The sequence below is a fragment of the Mesoplodon bidens genome (genome assembly GCF_964165515.1).
Source record: "Mesoplodon bidens genome assembly, chromosome: 1".
Taxonomy (NCBI): domain Eukaryota; kingdom Metazoa; phylum Chordata; class Mammalia; order Artiodactyla; family Ziphiidae; genus Mesoplodon; species Mesoplodon bidens.
In genome coordinates, this window is record NC_138176.1 from 125,590,939 (window position 1) to 125,610,074 (window position 19,136).

Below are 19,136 nucleotides of genomic sequence, written 5' to 3' on the forward strand. Positions count from 1 at the left end.
TTATTTTAGAGATGTTACAGGAAATCCTTTCATCTCTGGGGGAAAAAAAAGAAAAGCATATTAATAGCACATTCCCAGAAATTTCTATTAGGTGGTATTTTCCTGCATAAAGCCCAGGCAATGTATTATGCTGACATATCTATAATAACATGTTCATCCTTTGTGGTTATATTTTAAGATAGAGAAGGTCAAAGATGAGAGGGAGAGAGCTGACGGGACCAATAATCTGTAGTTGACAAAGTGAGACTAAGGGGGGACATGGTGTCAGTTTTTAAATATTTGATGGGCTTTTTAAAACCATGTGTTGTTTTAAAGCCAAAAGTTGGATTAATATGTATAAGTTAAAGGAAGAATGTTTCAGACTCAATAGTAGAAATAATTATCTAAAATGAGAGCTGACCAAAAGTGAACTATGCTGCGTCAAAAATCAGTGAGGTGGCTGTCATTAAGAATTTACAAACTGGTCACATCTTAGAGATGTTTTCTGTATTGAGTGTGCAGGTGATTCCTATACAGAATGGGACACTATACTGGATAATATTCTAAAGTTCCTTCAGACTCTGAGTTTATTAAAATTATTTGGCATCACAAGAGTCATACCCATGTTTTAAAACTTGGACCTTTAAGGCTTGCCATCCTTTTAATTAGTGAGACTTTCCAGATATGCCCTGATGCGGTAACCAAACCAAGTTGTTTTGCCTCATAATCTGTAGATATTTTTTCTCTCCTGCTTACAGCTTGTCAAGTGACCATGTGCACCAGGGATTGTTTCAAAGGATGGAAAGAAACTGTCACATCCAGCCTGCCCTGCTTTGCCAAAAACTGGACTACAAACAGGGCCAGCTTTGTGGTCATGTGAACTGTGTACTTGCACTGGGTCTCATGCTTGGTTTAATGGTCTGCTACCACTGTTTTCAAATTCTTAATAACTTATGAATAAGGGGCCCCACAGCCAATCCTAACTACAATCTTCATCTGTAGTTCCTCACTACCCACCCACTACTTGTTATCTTGCACTCTGCCTTCTGCCTTTACAGTGGAATAAGACCGCGCTCTCAAGTCATCTATTGCCTAATGGCCAATCCCCATAGTGTCCCCTTAATCCTCATCCATTTTCATGTCTCAAGCATCTGACATTGTTGACAGACCATACCTTTAAATTCCCTGTTTGGTTTCTGTGACTCTGTATGGCTTTCTTCTCATCAAATTTGTTTGATAAAGTTGAGTAGAATGATGGAATGAAGTTAATAGTCACAATACATGCCTCAGGATTTTTTTCTCTAGAGTGGGCCTATACTCTATCCACCAGGATTTATTGGTACTACCCTTATTTTCACAGGGTCATTGACAAAATGATTTCCAAGTGGATAAATTTAAAGGCTGAACTATATAATCCTACCTGGTTGGTATTACAAATCATATGTAGGTTTCTTTGTTGTTGTTTTGTTTTCCTTTTCTTAATATAGCAATGAAGTGAAGAACATACCAAGGGTTTCATCAGTTGAATATATAAATGGTCGTAAATTTCCTCGAGTCTCCTTCATGAAATAATCAATGACGCTGAAAAGATTTGGGAGTGTTACCTGTATACAGAGAATGAGAGAAGGCTCAGTGTCACCTGTGTAAAGTTAGAGTAAGAGAAAGCTCAAATGAAATTTAATGGAGATTACTGTGTATTTCCTATTCTCCAGAAAATCATGTCAATTCCTCACTTCAATAGCTTACTGAATGGCCAAGGTTTTACCTACCCATGCATTTTCTTTCTCCTTTATAACCGTATCTAATTCCCTATAAAGAAATTACCCCTTTCCTATTGTATACAGTTTGGTGGACAATAATTAGTAACTCTGTTCTTTCCCAGTTACTGTATGAGAATGTGATTCAAGTTAGGCCCAAAAAAGCTCCCTTCCTGAAATTTGAACTTGAGTAGAGGATCAAGAAAGTGGATTCCTAATCAGATGATGCTTAGTACAAGTAACTGCTTCCTAGTCCCTGAAGGTTTTCCAGCCTTCCAGTCATTCTATGGGCTTCCTACGTTCTTAAATTCTTTTTTTTTTTTTTTTTGCTTGTTAGCCATAATTGCTTTCTTCTGCTTGAAACTAAAGACCCCTTTAAAGCCAGAGAACTTAGCGTTTTAATATCTCATTGTAACAGTCTAATTTACTTGGCTAGGAGTAACTAACATGTCTTGCTACCCCTTAAGCCAATATTTTTTAGCAAGTAAAACCAGGTTAAAGCTGAATATTCCCGGTAAACTTAAAGAGGAAAAAGAATTCACAAAATGACAACCTGGTTGAAGGGTAGGATTGGGGAGTATGAAAGGTGAAAGAATAATCCAAGCTGTTCACTTTGTGTACACTGGGGACTGTTGGGGCTAATGACAGATAAATGAGTCCCAGTTCATCTGTTGCAGAGGCACATTCTTCCTCCCCAACCATTGCTTCCAGTCACTTGGTTATTTGGATTATCCTTCAGCAATCTAATTCTCTGTTTCCTTCATTAGAATTTCTGAAAAAGCCCAGTCAGGCATGGACATGAGAACTGACAATCTCTGGGAGGCATTTATGGCAAAGATGTAAGTGGGGTATATGAAGCAGCAGCTGTCTTGCTCTTGATAAAGGTCTGCACTCCAAGGGTTATGGCCAGAACATAAGAAATTCAACACTACACTCCCTTTCTCTGATCAATACAATGGGCCTGGAGAGGCAGAGGAACTAGGAGCTCAATTTTAGAGAAGATACCATAAACATCTTCAAGACCTATCGAATCCATTTAAGTGATAGCACTTTCCTGACCCAATCTTCCCACCACTGCAGCCTGAGATTAAAGATGCTTCCTTTCCCCAGCATCCTGGACCACAGGCCACATTACTTCATTGTCATTGGCTGAAACCAGTGTAAATACCAGTTTTTCCACCTGTATAATAGGTGTTACCTCAGGGTAATGATAAAGATTAAATTAGATGGCGTGTGTGAAGTATTTGGTTCTGTGCCTAACATAGTATCGAATGGTTATGACTACAAGTCAGTTGGGATAGGAGAGGGGTTGAATACAAGGAAGAACTCCTTTCTTCACTACTTGTTACTATTAAGAGGGTAATTTCTGAACTTCTGCATGGTGGGTATTAAAGGACCAGGCATTTACAGATTTTTTTTCCCATTAGAAATAAGCACATTGGGGGCTTCCCTGGTGGCACAGTGGTTAGGAATCCGCCTGCCAATGCAGGGGACATGGGTTTCAGCCCTGGTCCGGGAAGATCCCACATGCCACGGAGCAACTAAACCCGTGCGCCACAACTACTGAGCCTGCACTCTAGAGCCTGCGAGCCACAACTACTGAAGCCAGCGCTCCTAGAGCCCGTGCTCCGCAACAAGAGAAGCCACCACAATGAGAAGCCTGTGCACCACAACGAAGAGTAGCCCCCGCTCTCTGCAACTAGAGGAAGCCCGTGCACAACAACGAAGACCCAACGCAGCCAAAAATAAATAAATAAATAAATTTATAAATAAATAAATAAGCACATTGGAATACTTATGTACTTCTAATTGGAATATGTAAAATAGATGCTTAAGAAAAATTGTTTTCTCTCCCTGAGACAATTATATTGATAAAGATCTTCAGAGAAAGAAAGAAGTGGAAAGAATTGATAGCAGATGATCTACTCTGCCTCCCCCACCTGCTCTTGCATCTCATTTCTCACCCTAGATGTCTGCTACCTTCAGGACCCGTTAACATGGCCGTTTTTCGCCAGCACTATGTTCCTAGGCAAGGAGTCTGGTTTCCCACCTTACTTTGAATTCTATAAGGTAGGTTTGGGAGGAAGCAGGAGAAAATTAATCAACAAAAAGGAAATAGTTACTTACAGGTTTTTCCAATTCAATAGTGTAGTTTTTTCCTACACTCATCACTTTGTAGTGCTTGATTCTTGGCAGGCTAAAAAAAAAAAGTTCATTTTCATTTAAGTATACTATTGGGTCAAATCAAACTAAAGTGAGTATAAAATATCACCTGTACAGTAAAACTATGTTCCCATTACTCTAGTTTTCTATGTCTCTTTTTGGGGGTTTATACACTAGGGATATAGGAAACCTGGGTCATTGAGTGGATGAATGAGAAAGAATAACTGAGATGAAAAAAGGAATCAAGAACTGAAAATCAGGCAGAAACTTTTTTTAAATGCCAGTAATTTATAAAGTAGACAATATTATAAAATCCTATGTAGGCATATACACATCAAATCTATATTCTCTATATTAAAAGGGAAGTAGAAAGAATTACTGAAAGCAAATTACTTTCTTCATCACTATTCCTATCAGAATGCCCTCAATAGCTGTTCTTCCTGCTAGCCATATACCACCGTGGATAATCTGCCAACTTCAGGGCTGACTTAGAGATATGGAAAATGGTAGGTGTTAAGTATTATACGAACATGTAGGTGAGAATGTAAGTATAGTAGATGAATCCTAATGTCTTCCTCTTCTGTAGTGACACAGCACTAAATTATTACCACCCTAGAGATATGGTATTTTTGGACTAGAACTACTTAAGAATAAGGAGCACATTCAATTCACTTTTGTACTCCAGCGTTAGGCACACAGTAAATATTTATAAAGCTGAATTTAAAAAAAAATATTTGGGAGACTTCCCTGGTGGCGCAGCGGTTAAAGATCCACCTGCCAATGCAGGGTACACAGGTTCAAGCCCTGGTCTGGGAAGATCCCACATGCTGCGGAGCAACTAAGCCCGTGTGCCACAACTACTGGGCCTGTGCTCTAGAGCTCGTGAGCCACAACTACTGAAGCCCACACGCCACAACTACTGAAGCCCGTGCGCCTGAAGCCCGCGCTGTTCAACAAGAGAAGCCACCACAATGAGAAGCCTACACGCTGCAACGAAGAGTAGCCCCCCACTCGCCACAACTAGAGAAAGCCCGTGTGCAGCGACAAAGACCCAACACAGCCAAAATAAATAAATAAATTTATTTTTTTTAAAATATTAGGAACCCATCTAATAGTGCTGTTTCCTAGAACTAATCTATACTGAGAGCAGAAGTCAGTATGTTTGCCTTGATTCATATGGCAGTAGTGTCAGGACCAAGACTTTTTCTAATGTTGAAAAGTTACTAGCATTTATTACACCTCCATTGTTTGAAAGACAAATTAATTCAACATCTGTCCAGTTTACAGAAGCGACCTAAGCAAAATTGTTTATCAAGTTAAGTTTGTCTACAAGGCCTCCCACGTTCTTTTTCATCACTCCTCTCTCCATTTCCAGGTCACATTCCTCTAGGACTGAACTACAATTCTCCTTAAGGGACTCTCTCATCATCTACTGTAATATCCAAATCTTCTCTTAATTGGATATCACATTGAAAAGCAGCTAATATTTTTTTCCAATCACTTTAGAGCTTTATTCTCAAAACATGGGATAAAACCTAACCAACCCTCTTCCCTCCTAAGGAAAACCAAAAATTATTTCCTAGTGCTAAACCTTCAGGAATCAGTCACAGGCTGGTGAAGGAAAACTTCGGATGGAGGAAATCCTACAAGTACCCTCTTTTGGGGTGGCTGGCTCTGGCCTTGTCTTTGTCCCTACATGAAAAGAACTTTATAATCATACTCTTGAAAACTCTCACCAATTCCCATTAGAATTCTTTTATTCCTATGACATAAGTGATTATTATTCCTTGGAAGACTGATAGAAAGCTTGAAAGGCATGGCCTTTATAACCAGAAAGATCTAGGTTCAAATTCTGGTTCTGTTGTATGAACTCTCTGAGCCTCATTTCTTCACCTATAAAATGGAAATGGTGATGCCTGTTTCACAGTGCTGTTGTGAATTAATGTGTGAAAAATCCTTAGTATTGTACAATGTCTGTCACATGTAGACAGTAAATTATAACTATTTTTTACTACTTTTTAAATGTATTTTTTAACTTAGTTTCTGTATTCTGAGTTTCTTCACTTGTAAAACATGGAAAATACTGTCTGTCTCAGTTTTTATTGTGCCTGAAGAAAATGTTTGTCAAGCACTTAACAGAGCACCCACAAATGTACCCCGTAAGTGGGGACAGTGATTGTTGTTAATAATAGCCATCATATCATCATCATCATCATCCATGGCAAAGCTGTGGGAGGAAAAGCAGCAATAGTTAACAGAGTCTCTTGGAACTTTTGACTAATAGGACTAAGTGCTAAGGCCGAAAATAAGGTAGAAAAATAATTCCATTGAAGTCACTTAGGTTTCGACTCTCATTTCAGACCTGTGTTTTTCTTTCATATTTTTTTTCCAAAGGAATAAAGAGGGGTAAAAAACTAGATTGATAAAATTTGCTATATTGAGGTTTCCTGATTACAACCTCAAAAAAGAAGTAACTTGCCTTTAAAAAAATATATGTGGGCTTAAATATGGTTATAAATACTGTTCTTAGCTCCTGACCCCAATTTTTGCAGAGGAATGAATTTTGGGTAAATATTTTTTATTGCTTTCTTGGCTAATGGCTTTCCGAAGTGTTTATACTTCTAGCTTGCCACGTACTCATAACAATTTTAAGAAAACAAAACCAAATTATGAAGTTTGTTGTAAGAATAGCTTTATGTCTTATGAATTCACACACCACTGGGCTGGGTAAAAGTGGATGATATTTTGCATCGAGAGGAGTCACCTGATAATTTGCCATTGAAGGACTTTTGCTTCTTCCTGAGAACTAAAATCTTTTCTCCCACAGTTGATTTGTTAACAGATGGAGATAATTTTACTTTCAAGTACTGCTTTGTAAACCAACTTGTCCTTTTTAGCTAGTGTTTTACCAGGCACACTCGTCTAAACTTGCATGGCTGAACATTTCTCCTACAACCTGTAAGAGAGTGAATTGGTTTTGTGGGTAACACAGGTGCTTCCTAATAGTCTAGATTTCTGCCAAAGTCTTTACAGACTACTGCGATACAGTCTAACCAGCTAAACTTCTACTACTCTGTACAATTGCTATTTAAAATTGTGACCTGTTAAACAGAATATATTAAATCCAGGGATTCCAAAAGACCTATTTTGAGGCATTAGAGAACACATATGATAATCCTTAACATCATAGATATATCTGGCTCATAAGGAATATTTGTGCAAAAACAGTTAAAGTTTTTCCTAGCCACTTTCAGATATAAACTATTCCCCAAAGCCTAAATAAGCACATACTGACTCCAGTGTTAGAATGCTCTAGTTTGACCACTCTACCTCACTCCTTGCTTTCTAAATATAAACATTTCTTGAGAGTGGAGGGATGATCAGTTTTATGAAATGTCATAAACTTTTATGACTATTAGATGTACAAGCATGAATTTCTATGTGAATTTAAACTGGAAGTATGTTTACTAAAAATAGACTTATGTAATTTTGATATGAACTCCTTTGCCAGACTCTTTCTAATGAGGTTAAATATAACAAGTACAATACGAATAAAAACTGTGACATTAGATCTATATCCTAAGTATAGAAACTCATTGCATTTGGTCACAACGCATATTTACAACAGAAAACGCTGTTATTTCTCATAGCTCACTCGTTCGGAAAATGCAAATCAAAAGTTGGACTAATTTTGACCACCTTAAAAGAGATCTTGCTGCTATTGTGCAGGAAATATAGTCTTCAAAGAGCCATTAGATCTCAAGATTTTGTTCATTTCATGCAGAACAGTAGCACAGGGTTCACATACAACTGGATCAAACACTCAATCCAACCAAGAAAAGAGAAGTATGAAAGACAAAAGTCACTTCCTTGTGTGATCTAATTTAACTTTCAATCAGTTAGATTAAATTTCTTTTTTAAAAAATCTGTGAGAGCTGCATAGCACAGGGAGATGAGTTTGGTGCTTTGTGACCACCTAGAGGGGTGGGATAAGGAGGGTGGGAGGGAGACGCAAGAGGGAGGAGATATGGGGATATATGTATATGTATAGCTGATAACACACCATTTTAAAGCAATTATACTCCAATAAAGATCTTTAAATAAAAATCTGTGAGATAAATTTTTTTGCTAATTAAGAATTATTAAAATTTTTTAAATTTCATTTACAAACCTTAAGGTGGCTCAGAATAAAACCCAAAAGATGTGCAGTGCTTTATTAAAAAATATGTAAAACGCTATTGAAGGGCATTAAAGAAGAGTTAAATATTGACACACAAGAGGACAAGATCTCCAGGTAACAATATGGACTAATCCAAAAGCATGTCCTCAGGGTAAACATGAAGTTGTGGGTTGGTGAGTACAATATATCACTTCCATAAAACTTAAAAACATAAAACAATGCTATACAATAACTGTGGGACAAACATATGTAGAAAAAGGAGAAAGTAACCCAAAGTGTGTACGTTCCCAGGACAGTGGTTGGGGGTGGGGAATGCCTTTGGCGGGAGGCGGGCAGATATGGAGTGTTTGGTTTGTCTCAGGGAGGATTTGAAACAAGGCAGTCTCAGCTTCAGATCTGACGCTAACAATTCCTCTAGGCTCTATGCCAAGTTCATGGACTGCTGGTGGAGAAGGACCAGAGGCTCAGGGTACCTGCCTCCCACCCCGACTCCTACCGCCGCCCTCGAGCCAGCTCCTAGCTGAGACCGGCTCCATCCAGTCACTGCCCTGATCAGATGCTCCGCAGGTAAGAGGCGGGCCCAGGAGCTACCTCGCCGTGGCCCTGGGTTCAGCTGTGTGACTTTGGGCAGGCTGCTGCCCTCCACAGGCTTCATTTTCTCATTTTGTAAAATGGGATGGTATGTGGAATAAATCTGAATTCAGTTTTGTACCCTCTTACTTTTTAAAGTGGAAGTAAACAGTTAAAAGACATTCTGTATTTTATGTGATATTCAATTTCCTAAACCCAAAAAGGACAGGCTCCTTGACCAGGATATACTAAATAGAAAATTTCACTTTTCTCCCAGGAGTTCTTATAAGCTCACTGATATTTAATGCCAGTCATAACTTTTATTTATTTTGGATTTGTTTCAAGGTAGCCAATTAAATTATAAATCAAGTAAATTATCATGAGTAATCCATGATATTCTATCATATTAGTTGAAAATTCCTTAATTCCAAATGTTAGCCTATAATAAACAGAAAAAATAATGAAACCACAAGATGATTAAGCTGACATAGATATTCATTGTGGAAATACACACACACACACACACACACACACAGATTCTCTTACTTCACACACAGACTCAGGATCTGATTTACCATCTAATATTCTTGCCACATGGCTAGTGTATAAAGACAAGTCTCTGTATATATGAAGTAATTGGCAAGTGAATGAAGCTTCTTGGGTTGTAGCTCATACTAGCATTGCAGCCACATGCCATAATTTTAATTTTGTCCTGTAAGTGACTATTTTCTTTTTACTGTCTTTATTCACTTGCCAGTGTCTTCATATTTCATCTATTTAGAATTATTGATATTTATATATGGATCAGTAGCTAGGTTCCTAGATAGATGTGTTATAGCTAAAAAAACAAAAATAGAATATTATCCACAGAAAGAATGGCAAATTCAAGAATCAAAGTTCTGTTTAAGCTCTTATATGAAAGATAGTCATGTACTGAATATTTTCATTTAGGACAAAAATCGCTATATTTCAATTATATTGTCAGTTGTAAAAATGTTAACTAAGCCAGAGTCCCTATAGAAATGCAAGTTTGTATAGACTCTGAGGGAAGGAGTAGACTTTAAAAGATACAACCACCATTGCTACACAGAAAAATCAACTTTTGCATGTAAATGTTACTGACTTTATCAAAGGTAAACCATTTCACTAGAAAGAAATTATTAACCTTAACGAGAGGCTCCTAAGTGATTCTTTTTATAGAAAAGTCAGATTATGTCACTTCTTTATTCATCAGAGGCCAATGGCCTCTCATTATCATTCACAGTATAACCCTTTTCCCTACAATGACCTGTAGGGCTTAGAGCTGTCAGCCCTACCCCCACCTCTGGAATCTCATCTCCTAACCCTTTCTCCTTGTTCACTCCACTGTAGTCCCAGTGGCCTCTTGTTTTTTTGTGGGTTTTTTTTCTTATTTTTAAAAATTATTTATTGATTTATTTATTGGCTGTGTTGGGTCTTCATTGCTGTGTGTGGGCTTTCTCTAGTTGAGGAGAGCGGGTGCTACTCTTCATTGCAGTGTGTGGGCTTCTCAAAGCGCAGTCTCAGTAGTTGTGGCACATGGGCTTAGCTTCTCCGCGGCATGTGGGATCCTCTGGGACCAGGGCTCAAACCCGTGTCCCCTGCATTGGCAGGCGGGTTCTTAACCACTGCGCCACCAGGGAAGTGCCTGGCCTCTTGTTTTTGAACAACCCAAGCCTTCTCCTACCTCTAGCCTTCTGCACTGGCTGCCTGGAATGGTCTTGTTCTACATATTGGTATGGTTTGTTCCCTCACTTCCTTCAGGTCTCTGCTTAAATGTCAGTTAACAAAGGAGGATTTCCTCGACCACTCTATATTAAATAAACAACAACAGCAACCAGAAAAATTTTCTCTCTATATCACCTCTGAGAGTTCCTATCTCCGTCATCCTGCTTTATTACTTCCATAGACCTTATCATCATATACATGACATTTTTAGTTATGTATTTATAGTATGTGTGACCTTACTAGAATGTAGACTCCTTAAACCAGGGATGTTGTTTTGTTCACTGCTGTATCCTCAGTACCTAGAGTATTACTTGAGCTCATAGCTGCTCAATAAATATTTGTTGAAATGAATGAGTGAACGAATAATAGAACTATATCCAGGACCAAGTAATCTGCTCATTCTTCTTCCCTACTACAAGTGTTAGCTTTGGCTGTCTTTAGCATTGTTTATATAACATTCCCTCCCTATTCTTGTGTTCATATTTTTATCCCCAATGAAACAAATAACAGATGCTGATCAGAACTTGTGTGACTTTGCTTTCTAAAGTGATATCATGCTTTTAACAATTCCATACATTTTAAAATTAAACATACGCTGTCTCCTGCCGGATGGTGATAGAATAGTTTCTGCTGTCACTACCAGGCCTCAGGATCATATTTCCCAAGGAAGGGTTCTTCTCAAGCATCTCTGTTGCTTCCTTCCGGGACACTGTATAAAAACATCTACAGAGGTGAGATAAAAAATGGAATTTTTTTTTAACTGATGAAGATCATTACTTGAAAAAATGCTACTAAAATAACTCCCACAGCTACAGTTATTTTTTCTTAAAATTTCCAGCTTTATTATTACAGTTAATGTGATATAATTATAATTACTATTATTACAAGCCTGTGCCACTATGAGTATGCTTATACTTAAGGCCCTCCTTCCCTCATTCTTCTAAAGCCTCTTTCTTTTTAAACAGTGAAGACCTGAAAAGTTATCTACTGATCAGTATATATTTACCATTACCACTTGAAAATCTAAGACAAGAATTTACAATATATCCCAGTCTCAGTTTATAATAGGCTCTTGGATAAATAATATTTGTTGGTGGTTTCTTTACAGGGATACTATATATATATATATATATATATATATATATATATATATATATATATATATATATATACACACACATACATATATATGTATATATATATGCTTCTCTTGTATGATCTCTGTTTTAAATAACATATTTAAGGGTATGTCTGAATTCATTCCTTTTGGTATAATATGGCATTGGTGGCATTTTTATGTGTAAAATTTTTAAGAAAGCACTTCTCATGTTTTTTGCATTTCTTATTTTATAGTAAATATTATAGTCAATGAAAAGTCTATTTTTTCAGCAGAAAAAAATTTAGCAGTATATACAGTACACCGAGATGTTGAAAGAGAATATCTCTGAGTGGTGGGACAAGGAATGATTTTAATTGTCTTTTATTTATCTGTAATAAATATGCATTATTTTTTTATTGAGCAAAAAAAAAAAAAGAAAAAGAAGCAGTCTAGGTGCCTTTTAACCTATCAGTCCATCAATTGTCCCTGGTTTCAGCTGAGTGATGGCTAGCAGGTTTCAGTGATTATAGTACAGAGAGAATACACATCAGAACCTGATGTCAAAGATGGTACCAGGACAAGTTTCATTGACAAGAAGATGAAGATTCCAGGGTTCAGAGTCTTAGTCACATTTTTCAACAATATAAGAGTTAAAAAACAAATGTAGGCTGTTGCTGACTTCAGGATGTTCTGTGCCTCTTCATTTCCAACAACACCTTACCACTTTACACATGTCTTCCTCAAAGTACGAGCCCAAGACTAATCATTGATTGATCAATTGAATAAAGCATTCAGGTATTTTAAGTCTTTGGTATAATTTCCTGGTAGAAACTCAGTCAATCATAGAGTTGCATGGTGAAAAAAACTCTTTCCTTCCTTCTACATAGCAGTTTTATTTAGGTTTGTTCTTTGGAAAAAAAACTATTTAGTCTAAAGGTGTGGGTGGAGGGAGATTTCCTGTGTGGTAAGAGGCTTGGTTCAAATCTGCATTTTGCATTTTGTGATATGACATACAAGAGGAAATGTGACATGTACTCATAGATATACTGTATATCCACAAGACAGCTTATTGTCCCTGGTTTAACAAGTCCAGTGACTCACTCTCCTTGATAATTAGAAATTAATTTTAACAATCTAATAAGTAAACTGAAGTTCATGGTGCACTTACGCTGGCATAGGGTTCAATACATCCACATAATCTTCAATTGGTTCCTTCCCTTTTTCCGGAAATGAACTCGGTGTCCACTCTGTCTCAATCCTCCTTTTCTTTTCTCTCTCTAAGACTTCATGCAGTCTAATTACTTGTCCAGGAAGGAGTGACACATGTAGGGGAACTGACAGCTGAAACCAATTAAAGCAGTAGGCAAACAAGAAAGACAGCAGAGTAACTGGTTTTAGCAAAGATGAGCCTGTTCTGGTCCTAAGGAGCTTCTGTTACCTGACAGAGATGGATGGATAGTATCATGAATAGAGGATTTTGGTGTTTTAGAACTGCCTCTAAACCAGCTAGAACCTACACAGGGCGCCTGACTTTCTTCCAAGAAACATTCCTTTTGATCTGGTCCAAAGCTAAGTATACGCACCTGGCACCACAAGCTGATTCAAGTAACATCAAACCTCTCATTTTTTATTCTGCGCTCACTGGATCTCACTGCCGGGGAAGTCCTGGAGCGCCTGCAAATTGCCCAGCTATCCCACAGATAACCTGGAATAAGCTCCACCAACCATATGGCAACATAGGGTCAAGATGGAACTGTTCTTTAGATGACTGAGAATCAGCAGTGAGAGGTCTATATCTTCGTGTGTTTGTATTTTGAATTTTCACTCACACATTAGGATTATGATACTGCTCTATCTATTAAATTTTTAAAAAATCTTTTCTAGAAATGTGTTTGGATTGAGTCACCTATATTCTCCTGATCTATATTCATACCCCTAATTTAGACTTCATTATGACCAGCTATGTACTCTTAGAAGTTATAATCTAAATGGTAGAATATTTTTTCTTCATGTGACACAACCTAGCCTATATTTTGAGGCAGCTGTGTCTGAATATCAGCTTGATCTCCAGAGTGGGGTGCACACTTTCCAGGGGGTGTATAAGAAAGTCCTTTGGAGTCTGGGAAGAAAACACTAGAACTTCATTTTCTATTTACACATTATCTTATTAATTCCTATTATTGTTTATATTTTATCACATGTGTGTATATGTATGAAATTTGAGACTATCCTTCTGCATAACTAACTAATAATCAGTAAGTCTATTTGCCTTATATACCAATCCTGAAAAAAATAATAGAATGAGGAAAAACTAATGAAGCAGCTGTTCCTTATTAGTTACCTATTATGTCCCAAGCATTACGCTATGGCAAATCCTCACAGCAATACTACAAGATAGGTATTGTTATCCCTACTTTACAAATTTAAAAAACAGGCTCAGAAAGATTAAATAACTAGTCCAGACTCACATAGCTAGAAAGCTGTGGAACCAGGACTCAAACTCCAGTTTAATTAGTTCAAAAGCAATGTCTCTGCACTTTGAACTATAGTCTGTGTTTCTCAAACTTCTACTAAAGTTGCCCTAACAACAGCATGGTATGAATGTATATACAGAGTGATCTGGGAACATAGTAAAAGACAATATTTATAAAGCACAACATTAGAGACAAATTGTTATCTTTTGATAATTCACATGAATTTTATTTTAATTCTGTACCATATCTGTGTACATTTTAATTTTAAAAATAATGCTTTTTATCCTTACCTCAAGGAAAAAACTAAGAACAAATCTTTTTGGCCAAAATGTCAAGTATAACTAGTGTTCTAGGAAGATGCACCCCAAGATTTTTCCAGTGGTTTTAGTGTATTCCTTGACACCTAATCACATATACTTGGTATATCTGTATCCCAGTGTAAGAAGTGCTGGGCCAAACACACACAATGCCTTTCCACAACAGAGGGAGGGAATGTGTTTCTCCCTCCTCTTAAGTCAATATGCCTTTCACATATCTAACATATCTAATTCACTCTTCTACCTTCCTATGACTTTCCTACATGGTAGTTAACCCTCCAACTTTTACTTGTTTTTGGCTGAGAGAAAGAACCAGCATCCATCATCTTGGTAAAGTGCAGTCCTTATTTCATGTGAATGCAAAGCCTTTACTTAGAAACTAGCTTTGGATAAAGTCTGTATTTAACTGACCCTAACAAACATAGGAAGTTTTCATGTCCTCTAAGAGTATTAGAAAACATGGTGCTCCTAAGGGAGCTGGTTATCAAAGTACCTCATGTTTATTAGACAGTTGCTACAGTAGTTTTATTTTAAAGAATGGTAGTTATCTTGCTGCAACAGTTAACTATAACTGTTAGTAAGTAGATCTTACTATTTGTCTCAGATACGATGCCAGGGAGTTGAACAGATAAGCATCCGTTTGTCTTAAGACTCACTAAACAAATGTTGAAAGCTGACTTTTCATTTTGATGGTCTCTTCCTGTTATATTGTCTATGTTATTCATAAAATCCATCTCAGCATTTTATAAATATGTATTAAATGAATAAAAAAGGAATTGGAAAGCATTTTAGAAGATGCTCTGTAAGCTACAAATATCAGAATACACAAAAGACCACTGCATCTAAAGGATGAAACCAAAAAGTAGGTCTCCCTCACCACCTGTTATTGACTAGCTAGAATCATTACCCTGTTGATTTTCTTCAAAATAATTATCAAAATTTTAAATTATCTTGTTTATTTTCTTTCTCCTTTTCATTCACCCAATAAAAATATAAATTTCATGAGTAAGTATAAGGGTTTATATCTGTCCTTTTCAACTGCTATAACTTCAACCCCCTTCACTCAGCATGGTTCATAGTAAGTGTTCATGCAGTAAATATTTATTGAATAAGTGAATCAATAAAAAATAATGTCCTTCCTACCTCTGTTATTGTGAGAATGAAGCCTCTCCATTCTTCCCCATTTTCTGTGCTCTCTGTCTAAAGATGTAGACAAAAACAGATAAAGACAAAAAAAAAAGACATAAGTGACTATGAACATTAATACTTTTATTAACTTCAAATAACTTTAGAATTTCATATGATTGTTTTATAAGTCTCGAAATAGTGTAAGCCATCAAAACCCAGGAAGATTGACAAAATGCATATTCTTCTATTGAAGCACATTGTTTTAAAAAGTCAATTGTATTTTTAAACCACTTTCAATCAGTTAAAAGTAAGAAATAATTCATTTTTCTTTGTGCTTAGAATTATTAATGTGTATTTGTTATGACATATTTCAATAATATTTTTTTGTAGGAAGTACATAGCTTTAATCTGTTTGCTTATTAAACAAGTAAAATTTTACATATTTACTTAGCTCGAAAAAGTTTAAATGTTAGCACACTTATTTCTTTAGTAGTATGTCAGTTCATGGTTACTTGCCCCATTGTTTTTTTTTTTTGTGGTACGCAGGCCTCTAACCATTGTGGCCTCTCCTGTTGAGGAGCACAGGCTTCAGACGCGCAGGCTCAGCAGCCATGGCTCACGGGCCCAGCCGCTCTGTGGCATGTGGGATCCTCCCAGACCGGGGCACGAAACCGTGTCCCCTGCATTGGCAGGCGGACTCTCAACCACTGCGCCACCAGGGAAGCCCCCCCCCCCATTGGCATTTAACGCTAACTGGCTTTAAGTTTGAGGCAACCAGGTAGGACCAATGTAGTTACTTCCCATTACCTTAGTAGTTAATAAGTTACCTTAAAAACTTCCAATTCTTAGCACTAAATATTACTAATACAGCCAACATTTATTAAGCACTTACAAGTGGCACTGTTCTAAGTGCTTCACATATATTAGCTGATTTAATCATGACAGTTTTGCAAAAAGTACTCTTTTTAAAATTTCATTTTATAGATTTATTCATTTAGCAGATACTCACTGAGTGTCTTTAAGCTTTGGGCACTATGCTATGTACTGGTTTACATCAGAGAATAAAACAAAAATCCTTATTCTCATAGGGTTTAGGGTCTAGCAAGGGGCAATAAATAATAAACATAATAGTGAGTAAATGTTATAGTGTCAGATGGAAATAAATGAGAAAATGTAGAGCAGGGTTAATAGAGATTGGGAATGCCATTAAGGGCTTGGGGAGGGGAAAAGAGTTGCAATTTTAATAAAGTGGTCCAGGTAGGCCTCAGTAAGAGGGTTACATCTGAGTAAAGACTTACTTCTGGGTGAAGAAACCAAGGCAGTAAAGAGGGTAAGTAAGTTGTCTACAACTTACTTCAGAGGCCCAGGTTTGGGTATGTGGCCTTATATTTCCTACATACAAGTGATTCCTGGTACACTAAAGCTTTATGACCACTGCTTTCAAGGTTAAATCCAACTACATCTTATTCAGTTGCAAGTTATTCTCTTTATGTTGTAGTTGTTGGTTGACTTCCCTTGGCTCACTTTCAATGCCAATTCAAGAAAAAAATATTTTCCTATATAGATGCTGGGTATACAGTGGTGAGCTTAACAGACAGATCTCTGCCTGTGTGGAATTTAGTGTTTTTTGAGATTAATTCCATATTTCACAAATTGTGTATATCTAATGTACAATTCTTATTCAAATTTTCTAATTTTTCTTTAAAGCTTTTGTTTTGTTTCATTTTCTGATCCAGTATTCAATCCAGGATCACACATTGCATTTAGTTGTCTTGACACCATAGTCTCCATAAATGGGAACAGGTGTCCAGTCTTTCCTTGTCTTTTCTTACACTGGTGTTTTTGATGAGCATAGGCCAATTGCTTTACAGAATGTCTCTCAATTTGTGAAATATGAGTTTGTCTAATTCAGTGGTTCCAAACATATATCATGTTGGACATGTCTCAGAATCATCTGGGAACTCAGTGAATGCCAAGTTCTTGGATGCCAATTCAAAAACAACTCTCTAAAAACACCAGGTGGGATGGATCTCTGACTTTGTCAGAGGACAGAAGTATACGGTTTCAATGTGCTTGGATACTAAACAGTGAATGTGCCCTTTTAAATCCCTGTTTAGAAAACCATGGCTCTTGGCAAAAGGCAAGAAGTACTAACAAAATATAAGACTTGGCACTCCTCTTATAATTCCTCTTTACCTCAGCCACTAAGCTTTGAAGAGGTGAACGCTATTTATAACCACGACTAGTTTCAGACTAATTTCTTCTCTTCACTCACCTTCAATTGCACTTCCTCTTTTGGCAAAACAAGGGTGAATTTTGCACAATTCTTTTCAGTTGAATTCTGGTCAGTAAGGCGTGTGAGGTCTATTATGTCTAACTTGTCAACATACTGAAAAGATAAAGGAAAATCTCATTAAATTATTTCATGGGTAATATATATTAGTTCTAGCAGGAAGGAAAATACATAATATCTTCCTTTCAACTTATTTGTACTTGGCATGATATTCTGGTTTTCAGGTGGACATGGCACCCTTCCCAATCCAGACGGCACTGGGAAATGTATTATGTGGTGGTGGGCTTGACTGGCTCATACTTTGCAAAAGTCAACTGAGAAATTTTCAGGAATTTTGCAAGCCACTTGTTAAAAATAGCCATTGTTAAAAATTAAATTAGGTGATCATACAATTAAATAAATTATATTAACAACAAAGGGAATTAAAATTCAAAATATCATTTTCTGGTTATATTACTACATAACATTCTCTGTGCTCTTGTGTTTATTTACATGTTCACTTCTGTGTGGTGCAAATGCTATATATACATATACTGTGATAGTGTGCTGCTGTTCCTTTCTTTCCAACTCTATGTACAGTGAGGTAACACTGATAGGTTGAAATTGGTCATGGTGGGAGCTTTTACATCATGGAAATTGGCAAATCTTATAAATTACAATTTGCTTTATTGTATTGTTAATCGCCCAAGGGGTCATCAAACTTCTTCTACAAAGGCTAGATAGTAAATGTTTTAGGCTTTGTGGACCACATACAGTCTTTGTTGCAAATTCTTGTTTGTTTGTTTTTGCGGTATGCGGGCCTCTCACTTTTGTGGCCTCTCCCATTCTGGAGCACAGGCTCTGGACACGCAGGCTCAGCGGCCATGGCTCACGGGCCTAGCCGCTCCGCAGCATGTGGGATCTTCCCGGACCGGGGTACGAACCCGTGTCCCCTGCATCGGCAGGCGGACTCTCAACCACTGCGCCACCAGGGAAGCCCATGTTTGTTTGTTTTTAACAACACTTTAAAAATGTAAAAAATATTCTTAGCTCATATACTGTACAAAATCAGGCCACAGGCTAAATCTTGTTCAAGAGCCACAGTTTGCTGACCTCTGGTCTAGACTTCAGAAAGTGAAGGGGAAAATGTCAATAATGCAGGTGAAAATTTTTTTTTAACATCTTTATTGGAGTATAATTGCTTTACAATGGTGTGTTAGTTTCTGCTGTATAACAAAGTGAATCAGCTATACATATACATATATCCCCATATCTCCTCCCTCTTGCATCTCCCTCCCACCCTCCCTACCCCACCCCTCTAGGTGGTCGCAAAACACCAAGCTGATCTCCCTGTGCTATGTGGCAATGCAGGTGAAATTTTAAAGTTTGCTGTGTCTGAAGCTTTTTCATCGTAAACAGAACAAAAAATGACAAAATATTCTTTCATAATT

General features: G+C 37.2%; 1 protein-coding gene across 1 annotated transcript in view; it reads right to left on the reverse strand.

The window, feature by feature from the left end:
* The window catches only part of STAP1 (signal transducing adaptor family member 1), a gene marked incomplete at both ends in the record, with an annotated part of 38,297 nt that continues 19,161 nt past the window's right edge, over positions 1-19,136 (reverse strand). Inside the window, 7 exons of the mRNA XM_081249538.1 lie at positions 1-35; positions 1,487-1,583; positions 3,864-3,933; positions 10,990-11,118; positions 12,663-12,835; positions 15,429-15,485; positions 17,689-17,802. Of these exons, the coding sequence (XP_081105664.1) occupies positions 1-35; positions 1,487-1,583; positions 3,864-3,933; positions 10,990-11,118; positions 12,663-12,835; positions 15,429-15,485; positions 17,689-17,802 (675 nt within the window). The remainder of the gene's footprint in view (positions 36-1,486; positions 1,584-3,863; positions 3,934-10,989; positions 11,119-12,662; positions 12,836-15,428; positions 15,486-17,688; positions 17,803-19,136) is intronic.